Below are 10,907 nucleotides of genomic sequence, written 5' to 3'. Positions count from 1 at the left end.
TTAAAAAAGTATTTTTGGCGTAAAACACAAAAATATATTACACCAACATTAACAACAACAAACACACACAACAGTTACAACCAAACTCACTTTAAAGCCTTATATACAAAAAAATCAACAACCACACTAGCGAATAATTTACACAAACAACAAATTGCATAGGAAAGCCAGACGAAAAAGAAGGAGTACATAATAGCAAGTTGACAAGTAAGATCAAGCAAACAAATAGCAAGAAAATTAGAAATAAGAAGAACATGGCCGAGGAACAGTAAGTTTGCTTTTATTAACAACAACACCAACAACAACAGAAAACTTGCAACGCAACACGAACAACACAGCAATTACACACACACCATTTTAGTAGTCAGCTTTTTAAAATACTATATAACTTAATAAGCCTACATATAACACCTACAGTAGTGACCTGCCTAGTGACTTCGAGTTGCAGCAGCTGTTGAAGAAATCGCTGGCCGAATACACCATTAATAACATCGTCACCCGAGACGGGCTCAGTTCGGACTCTGAAAACGACAACGACGACGTCGACGTTGACGCCCTTGCAGAAGCATATTTCCAGTCACATTCGCGGCAGCAGCATCAGACAGAGCAGCGGCAGCAACCACAACCGCAGCAGGCGCAACCACAGTTAACATTTACTGTTAACGACGAAGACATTGAAAATTTGAATCCAAATTTCGCTGTTAGGGCCGAAGACGACCAAAATTTACAGCCAGCATTCACAGTTAAGGCCAACAACGAGAACAGTGACAGCGACAACAACAATAACAATAACAAGAACAACAACAACGCAAAAACTGCAACTGAGTTGGTCGTCGATCAGGACACCACCAACAACAACAACTACACTCAGCCCAAAGATCAAGCTCAACGCAGAGTTGAGGATTTGCAATTTAAGGTTTCCGGATCTATCGTTACCAACGCTACTAAGCATCAACGTAAGAATCCGATAACAATTAATACACTACATCGTCCGCAAATTAAGGGTAATCGTGGCATGGCAACATTGCTGCAACAGCAGCAGGAACAAATACAAAGACAAATAACAGCTGCAGCTAAGAGCGAACCAGAAGTGCCGGCATCGTCAACATATGTCTCACCAAGTGCTCGACTACTTGCCCATATAACCCGTGCTGAGGCAGCCCAATTAGCTTTAAAAGCATCGGCACCGAAACCGCCATCAACTATCCTTACAGTCTCGCCGACAATATTCACCAAAGCTCGTCCCGGATACCCAAATCTGCCGCCGGAACGTATACAGCTCGAGGAGCATCAGCTGAAGCAGCTGCAGCCGTATATTGTGGTTAGACCACCGCTCCGTACCGTCGCTAGCAATCCGCCGGTAGCCAAACCCAATGCCAATGCATCCGCTGCCAACAGTGGCCGCGTTCTCACATTCAGCCAGTATCAGGCCTTAATACAACAGCAGCAACAACTTAAGGTAATATAATCCGATCCGCACGAATATGTGTTTGGGGAAGAGGCAGCTAAACTCGAATTTCCCATTTTGTGGAAATGTTCAAATTTAACCACACAGGAATAGACCTACAATTTTGAAGTCACTTATAAGGATTCTTGAGTTTCAAAACACTATTTCACAGTCAAAAAAAAAAAACACTGTTTGAATATTATAAAGTATAATTGAATTGAATTAAAATTGAAAACATGAACAGACCTATAAGATGTCGGTAATCATTAAGATTTTAGAGTTCCTCAACAATATCGCAGAGTTGAACAGCAAGGCAACAGAAAAGGCATGTTAATTTATTTAACATTTCTCTGTAGTTAACAACAATGCACATACATATATAGATACAAATGCTTATGTGAAAAAAAAAAAAAAACAAACTTAAATGCAAGAGTTATAATATTAATTGACTATAGAGTATTCGAATATGTGGGAATAATTAATAATAATTTATCTTATCTGAAAATTCCTTAATATACTTAAGTTTATCGCATTACCTACTGAAAGAGATATTCCAATGTTGAATAACTAATTCGATTCTTCTTCTTTGTCTTTTATATAAAAATAAATACTTAAATCGCATCTTCCATCTTTTAAAACATATGATCAGCTGTAGGGAGCTGTGAGCTGAGAGTACAGACAATTGTAGAGAAGTTTTTTATCAATCAATTTTTAGAATCAAAAGGAATCGCATAAGCTATTAAGACAGATCTTGCAATGTTGGTTAACTAATTAGTATATTCTTCTTTTCAACAGCAACTACAACAGCAACAACAGCAGCAGCATCATCAAGCAGGATCAGGAAACATAATCAGTACCAGTGGCCTGGCCAGGGCTGGCAATCCGCCGCCTCAATCAACCAGTCTGCTCATGCAAAACGAAATGGTCAGCATTCCAAAGGGAAATTTGAATGGCAGCCTTAAGACGACGACGTCCCAAAGCAGCGCAGTTTTGGCGAATGCGCCGCGAGTCTATTTGGCCCCTTCCTCCAGTTTTATAGCAGCTAAGGGCCTGGGCAATACAGCCGTTGGTGGTACAGCTGGTGGCACCACAGGCGGCATCACCACAGTGACAACGCCAGTACGGCACTTCTCGCAAATAGGCAAACCACAGACCTTGCCGCCGCCCATCCAGCCATTGGGTGGCGGCGGTGGTAGTGGTGGTGCTACTGCTGGAGGTGGTGTTGGAGGAACAGGCGCGACATTTCAATTATTCGCTGCCGGTCAGCGCAAGCTGCTCAATGGCGATGCCATGATGCTATTGAATGGCAACAAGCCGCTGATATTCGCGTCGCATGGCGGGATCGGCGGCATCGGCAATGACAAGACGACAGTTCCTAATGGCAACAAAGCAACAACGTTGGCTGGCGTGGGCTCTAATCTGTTCATGGGCGTGTCAATGCCCGCCGCTCTTCCACGTCCATCCACATCAAAATCTGATTTGTACATCAATGCAGCATCAGTAACAAACCAAAAGCAAGAACAACAGCTGGAGACTGTGATCATAAGTGAGATGTCTGGCGACGCGCCAACAGAAGAAGCAATAAAAAGCCCCACAGATGCTGCTACTCTTGATCCCACAGAGGCAACCACAATAAAGCTGCAAGAGCAACAGGAGCCAATATCCCTTGCTAAGGGCGACGATGAGGCCGAGCCCGAACTGGACATTGTCATCAACAATGTGGTCTGTTCCTTCAGCGTGCGCTGCCACCTCAAGCTGCGCGAGATCGCTCTCCACGGCTCCAATGTCGAATATAGGCGCGAGAACGGCATGGTTACCATGAAGCTCCGTCGCCCCTATACCACGGCCTCCATTTGGTCATCGGGCCGCATTACGTGCACGGGCGCCACCTCAGAGGCGCAGGTAAGCAGCAAACCCCCCTGCACTGGCAGCCCCTAATACCCAGCAGAGAATCATCAGATACAGAAGTTGAAAAAAAAAAAAACGCTATTGTAGTAGGTGGATGGTAAATTTGACGAATTTGCGTGCAAATAATCTGCCTGCGTGACCATACCAGTTACTTTTAGAAAGTTCATTAACAAAACAACTTTAGGATTCACTTACCATAAAAAAGTAACGAATTTTTATGCAAACTATTTGCCTGTCTGACCTTTATTGAACAAACTTTGTAAACTCTGGGGCAACATTATGAGAGTACTCCACTTTCTAAAACGGTATATAACTCAAATGTCTCCGAAAATAATCTGTGTGGCCATAGCTGAGATCTAGATATCAATATTACTTCTGGAATGTTTATTATATACACTTAATGATTACAATTGTAGGAGGTGTATGAACATAATCTCTCTGTGTGACCATAACTGTAGACTAGTCTGACAAAAGCATTTAAGGATTGACTTATCTATTACAATTGAACAAGTTTGTGCGCAAACTATTTGCCGATCTGACCATTAATTATCAAACTTGTAACGACTTACAAAATTTATTTCTAAAACGTATTCTTGTTGTTGTTGTTTTTCAGGCAAAAATTGCAGCTCGTCGGTATGCCCGGTGTCTGGGGAAACTGGGCTTCCCGGTTCGTTTCCAGAACTTCCGGATTGTGAATGTTTTGGGGACCTGCAGCATGCCATGGGCCATAAAAATAGTCAATTTTTCGGAGCGGCATCGCGAGAATGCCAGCTACGAACCAGAACTGCATCCAGGCGTTACCTATAAGATGCGTACGCCCAAAGCGACGCTCAAAATATTCTCCACAGGCAGCATTACAGTGACTGGTGAGTGGCACTTTGAAGCACTTCTTAGAGGGAATCTGTCTCTAATAATTCTAATAATTCCAAATATTGCAGCCGCCAGCGTCAATGATGTGGAATCGGCCATACAGCACATATATCCGTTGGTGCACGAGTTCCGCAAGCAAAGATCGGCGGAGGAGCTGCTTCATTTGCGTCAAAAGCAGGGAAAGTTGGGACTGGCGGGTCCTTCGGTCGCTGACATTGAGGCGGCACTCGCCGACAAGGCCAAGACAGCGGCCGAGAACGATTTGTTTGTCAACATGACCCCTGCCCACACCACTCTGAACAACAACAACAGCAATAGCAACAACAATATTAATAATAACAACAACAATAGTCTGAGCACCTGCGGTTTAACGAACGCGACAATCGCCTCCCCGCAACTATTGGAGCAGTATAAGCAGTATCGCCACCTGGAGGAGCAGACAAATTTGGAGCGTCGCCACATCCCTTTCAACGAGGCCAATGGGCCGAGCACCTCAAGCGGCATCATCAGCGGCGCCACCACCACAACCACCGGTAGCAGCAGCAGCAGCAGCAGTAGCTCCAATATCTGTGCCAATGCGCGTCGTCGCGCCACAGAATGTTGGGCCAGCAAGCTGCAGAATAAGCGACCCCGCTATAACGATCCCAGCTCCACAGCTACGGCGAATGCCAGCGCTTTGGCAAATCGCATGTCGGGTCCCGGTGGTGGTAGTGTTAGTGGTGGTGGTGGAGGAGGAGGAGGAGCAGGCGGAGTAGCAGGAGGCGGAGGCTACGGTGGGTTTAACAGCGGCGGAGTTCGAGGAAATGGGGGCATCGGAATTGCCGGCAATCGTAGACGTCCGCCCGTGGAGTCTGTGCTGAAGCAAAGCAGCTCCCGAGGCCGGAATGCGCCCAATGCAAGACGCCGTTCCTCGTCGCCGCACGGCTTCAAGGTGGACGATCTGATCGAGGAGGACGACGATCTGGGTTGTCAGTATTGAGGAAATCAGCCAGCAAACCAAATCAATTGTCTGAGAATTGTGTTTTGTTGATACGAACGAGTTGCCTATGCCAAATTTTTAGATTTTTAGGAAACACCTAACACTCACACTCAAAAACACCCAACACACACCCAAACACACACACACAAACACGCCAAAAAGAAGAAGGAAAACATGATTTGGGACTTTAAAAATATGTAAATTATGGATGACGGATGGATTATGGTGGCAGTTTTGTGAGCGAAGAAAGCACAGATTATGTTTGCAGTGGGCGCGCATTTATAATTTAAACAAAAGCAGCAGAGGACCCAACAACGACCAACAACACAACACAACACACACAAATCCAGTCCCCTTTGTTTAAAATTATTTTTTTGGACCAAAACCAAGAATCAAAAAAATAACATAAACGGCAGAGTCGCGAAATCTTTTGCTTTCCAAAATCGCATAAAAAGCAAATCAAAAAACCAAACAGAACACAACAAAAACTAATGGAAAGAAGCGGAGAAAACAGACAGCAAACAGCAAAACGGATGCAACAACAAAAATATTAAAATAGTAAAAACGAGAACCAAATATTTACATTTAAGGTAAGAGTTAAGAGTTAAATTGATTTGCACTTGTATTCCAACATTTAAATATTGGAAAGAACGTTAGCTTGTTTTCCATTTGGTTCTCCAAATTTATATTGAAAATGTCAAATTTTTTACTTATTTTCCACCACTCCTATCGTCAAAGCGTTTAAAAATGTTTTCTTAGTTCCAATTTAAATCCATATTGGTTTGAAATTCATTTAAACTTTGAACTTAAAGAAGATGTTTTATAAATTGTGAATTTAAATTTATTTTCTAAGAATGCAAAGTTTTTAAAATTGTTTTCATCAGCTCTATCTATATTCTGACTTAAAAATGTCCAAACAATAAGAAAAGAAAAATACAAAAGAAATAACTATAAGTATTATATTATCTGTTTCTTCATCGTTTCAGGTTACATTTAGAGACAGTTATTTTAAGAAGAAGAAAAAACAAAACAAAAAAATCGCAATAACAATAACGTCGTCGATTTGATGTGAACTGCGGATATAATCAACCGACATATATAACATATATATATATATATGTACATATACGTATGCATCAGTTACGTATTTGGAAGCCGAGAATAGCAACAACAGCAACTACAGCAACAACCACAAGCAAGGAAGAGACGGAAAGCAGCGATTGAATAAAGAAAAAGAAGATGAAGAAAAGATCGATCACGACAGATTACAACAATGCCCCGAGGTTTTTTTTGTTTTTTTTTTTTATTTAGATGTAGATCTATGTGAGCAAACCACCGCCTATGAATACTGTAATCTATAAATAAACTAACTATTACTACTACTACATGCCTAAATACATACATACATAGATACATTCATGCATATGTGTATGAATATGTGGAACACACACACACACGCAATAGGGTTTAGTGTTATTTTCTCGTTTAAACTTAGTTGCTATCGATTAGGATATGAAGTACGTTTAGTTTATTATCGTAACTATCGATCTATCGGTCTATCTTAACTTTGTCAGTTAAATGGTTCGTAAATAAGCTTAATGGTAATGTAATTAATATTTTGTATTGCTAGTTAATTGCAAAAGAAAAACAAAAAACAAAAACATTTCATAGTAACGAATTAGTTGTATAATTAATTATACACACATATATATATATATATATATATGATTAAACTTTTTTTCTTTTTTTTTCTAACGACCTGGAACCAAAAACTAATATGAACATTTTGCTAGACAGCGCAATTAATTAATTAACTAATTTATAAAGCCAGATACATATGTCATACATATAAAGATGATGATTATGATAATTAGCGTACAAGATAGAAACAAAGTGTGTTCTAAATGCTGGAGAGGATGTAAGGAAGATCAAGGTGATCAAACAGCAGCAGCAGCGCGCATTAGTCGTAATAGTTTATTTATATATTATATTCGTTTAAAATGCTATTATTATTATTATGTGAGTCGCTTCTTAAAACATTCAAAACGCATGCCCATATATAGTATGTTTTTTAAATATACATATATTCGCAAATTAATACACTCTCTGGTCATAAACCAATAATAAGCCGGCTAGCCAGCAAGCAACGGCAAACGAAATGCTAAACAAATTAACTTTAATTTATAAATTTGGTCAACCCACACACTTTAACTGTAAGCATATTGCAATAGTTGTATGAACGGAGCAGAATATATACATAAAAGATAACGGGATTTTTTTGTCGCCTTACTTCTAAGCATACGTACATACAACCATACAACATACATACTATGTACATACATACATTATGTATTTTAATTAAGACCTAAAAAAGGTGTGTTTCGATAATAATTACGTCGTGTGTAGCCTGCTATTGGGTATAAGTTGAAAAAGCAAAGTATGTTTTTTTTTTTTTTTTGCCTCACCCATTGCATATTATTATGAAGCTAAGTAGCGATAAAAAAAACTGTTCCTGTGTTGTTAAAATAAAAAGAGAAACTTTATTTTAAGTATAATTACACACACACACATACATACGAACATTTATATACATGTGTTTTAAATTATCCATACATATGCATACAAAAAATCGTATAGCTACAAAGAGCATAAGCAATAAAAAGTTTTTATTTCAATGAAACATTTCACAACAACATAGAAGAATGCAAAAATTAAATTAAATGTACGTACATATGTTCATACAACAACACGAAAAAGGCGGGCTAAATTTTGCGAGAGCGTAAATAGAGAGAGAGAGAGAGAGAGAGAGAGAGGAAAGTCAGCAAAGTCAGCCAAGTCAGCCAAAATAACGCCGTTAATTAAATTATTCCTATATTAAAAATAATAAACGAACCGTTTGTCGTGAATATACACTGGAGAGCAAGTGTGTATTGTATTTGAATTTCTTTGACAATTTTATCTTAGAAAAGTTTCAATTTTATATTTGTTTTTATATTATTACAGTTATTTAATTTTTTTATCATGAAACAATTTGAAATAGTTTTTTCAATAAATTGACATTTTTATCTTTTATAAACTGTTGAATTCTCTTTACAAGAGTGCAGTTGCTCATAGCCAATTTTATTTTATCAGAAAAAGAAAAGTAACCACATATATGTATTACCAGATACTCAACAAAATCAAGTTAAAAACTGTCAGCCAAGCTAAAAAAAATTTTTTTTTTTTTTAAATAATGCCTGCAAATAATGCACATGTTGTGCAAAAAGTTTTATAATAACTTCCATATGTTTGTTACCTCCTTTGCATACATAACTCTGTACTACTTATCTACTAAAGAACAGGATATCTCGCTTCCAGGCCAGGCCCAACAATGATCTGCAGCACATTTGTATACATAACACACATTAAAACACACACACACTACTAACATAATCACACCTTGAGAGACCTTAAACATATGATTAAAAGAAGAACAAAAAAAAAAAAAACGAAAAAAAAGGAAAAATTGAAAAACAACTGTAAAATGTCTTTCATGTCCAATGCTGACTTGCGTTTCTGCTTAAATCGCTTATTATCCACATATCTATATGTATGTAATGCACAAATACAGCTACATATAGAGAGGGAGTCGGAGGAAAGGGAAAGTTGGAGAGAGTGGATGAGAGAGGGAGAGCGTTCGTTCATATCGTTAAATTTATGCATAATCAAAATAACAACAAAATCACGAAACCAAAATATCAACAAAACATTTTCGTTTTATTTTTTTAATCGTATTTATTTTCCTCTGTTCCACAACACCACAATATAATACATAAAAAAACAAAACAAAATTTAATTATTAATAAAATTAAATTTGAAATGCCTTTAGGGAACAAATAAAAGCGTAAATGTAAAGCAACAACATGTGAAGAAGAAAAAAGAAGCATAAGAAAAAATTTAAATCTGTATACATACATGTATTGTATTTTTTATGTGTATGTTGGAAAAGAAAAACAAATAAACGTGAAAAAATGTAAAACTTCTAACGTAATTGCAACTCTAGCTGTTTAGTCTGTAAGTGGAGAGCGGAAGGAGAGACAGAAACAAATATGAATACTAATCTTAAGCCAAACGCAAATAGCAATCTGAATAAAAACCAACCAACAAATTGAACTACGACTAAAATGATAAAAATATAATTAAGCCACATATTTAGCAGCAAACATCCATATTTATATATAAATAAAAATCAATTAAATTGTATTTATGTACAGAGCTGCTAAACAATTAATTGCAATTAAACAACAACCAGAAAAGGGAGAAGAGAGAAAACAAAAACAAGGCCACTTAATTTTAACTAAAATAATGCAAATAAAAACAAGTTGAGATTTTTTCTTGAAAGTGAAATTCACTTCTAACTGCCTTCGAAAAAAACTAAAATTACACACAAAATATAAACGTAAAGACAAAAACAAAGAGAAACACATTAAATGAGCACACACACACACACACATACACACTAAACAACAAAAGCAACAATAACAATTTTGCATTAGTAATATCTAAATTTGTTAAAAACTGATTTCATTTCGAAAGAAACTTTTTTGTTCAATGTAAAAAGCAACAACAAAAACAACAATAACAGCAGAAAGAAAGGCCTAAATAAGTGTATTTGGTTTCATAAACATTTAAAACACACCTAATATATATAATAATATATATACATATATATATTTTTTATTATTATTATTGAAAGAGAAACAAACAAACAAACAAAATGAAAATGAAATAGTATAATTCTGTTTTTGTTTTGCCGTAAAGACTGCATTATACCAACAATTAATTATATATATTTACACGCTATATATATATGTATCTATATGAATGTACATATCTATATATAAATATATATATAAATGAATATATATATATATTCATTTATATATGTATATGTACATTCATATATGTATGTATAACAAAATGATAATGACGAGACGATGAACAGATAATTATGAATTATGACCGAAAATGATTTGTAAAAACTTAAGCGTTACTTTAATAATAAACTTTGAATAAACGACAAAATTATAAAAATATATACTTATATATATATATACTTATATATACATATATTGTATATGAAAAAACATCAACAAAACATTTATTTATTAGCAATTCAGCTGTAAGATATTTTATTTAACGAAAGCTACCGCAATTCGCATTCGCATGCAGGAAATTGCAGGAATTGCTGCGAGTGTGAACGCGCGAAGAGTCTCCTCTTGAGAGTTGAATAAAATGGGGGGTGGGGTGGTGAGTTTCATAGGAGGAAACAAAAAAGGAATAACGCCAAGCCAGCCGGAAAGGCCTGCAATATTGAAATACGAAAAGCAAGATAAAATTACCTTAGCAACAAAATGCAAACAAAAACAGAAACTCTAAAGTGTAAAATAAACAATAAGTGAGCAAGTAACCTACATACGACTATATGGCAAATTTCAAGTTACAAATAATTGCAAAACTGTTCAAACAATATTATTTATAGATTTTGTGTACCTACATAAAAGGCCATTATTCATACATATGGTCCAATCCTTTCTGTTCTATTTATTATTTTCAAATTATTTAACTTTTTTCAAGGGAATCCCCCAAACTAGACTTTAGCAATAAAAAACTATAATATACATATGCATAATGTATCTGATTTATGTATTATACAATTTGATT

The 10,907-nt window shown here is 36.7% G+C and overlaps 1 protein-coding gene across 1 annotated transcript; it reads left to right on the top strand.

Moving 5' to 3' along the window:
• The first annotated feature begins 53 nt into the window (after positions 1–53).
• LOC115633296 (probable serine/threonine-protein kinase nek3) lies at positions 54–6,586 on the top strand. Its single transcript, XM_030530708.1, has 6 exons — positions 54–268; positions 418–1,459; positions 2,243–3,349; positions 3,969–4,221; positions 4,294–5,794; positions 6,191–6,586. Exons 1-5 carry the CDS (start codon positions 255–257, stop codon positions 5,202–5,204), a joined length of 3,327 nt encoding a protein of 1,108 aa, XP_030386568.1. The 5' UTR covers positions 54–254; the 3' UTR covers positions 5,205–5,794; positions 6,191–6,586.
• Positions 6,587–10,907: the final 4,321 nt, after the last annotated feature.

This window comes from Scaptodrosophila lebanonensis, unplaced genomic scaffold (genome assembly GCF_003285725.1).
Source record: "Scaptodrosophila lebanonensis strain 11010-0011.00,11010-0021.00 unplaced genomic scaffold, SlebRS2 tig00001418-arrow-arrow-pilon, whole genome shotgun sequence".
Lineage (NCBI taxonomy): Eukaryota > Metazoa > Arthropoda > Insecta > Diptera > Drosophilidae > Scaptodrosophila > Scaptodrosophila lebanonensis.
This window is presented reverse-complemented; position numbering and strand designations above follow the sequence as displayed.

Coding starts and splice junctions, on each gene's coding strand:
- LOC115633296 (XM_030530708.1), top strand. Junction 3,350..3,968: donor GCGCCACCTCAGAGGCGCAG/GTAAGCAGCAAA, acceptor GTTGTTTTTCAG/GCAAAAATTGCAGCTCGTCG. Junction 4,222..4,293: donor AGGCAGCATTACAGTGACTG/GTGAGTGGCACT, acceptor CAAATATTGCAG/CCGCCAGCGTCAATGATGTG.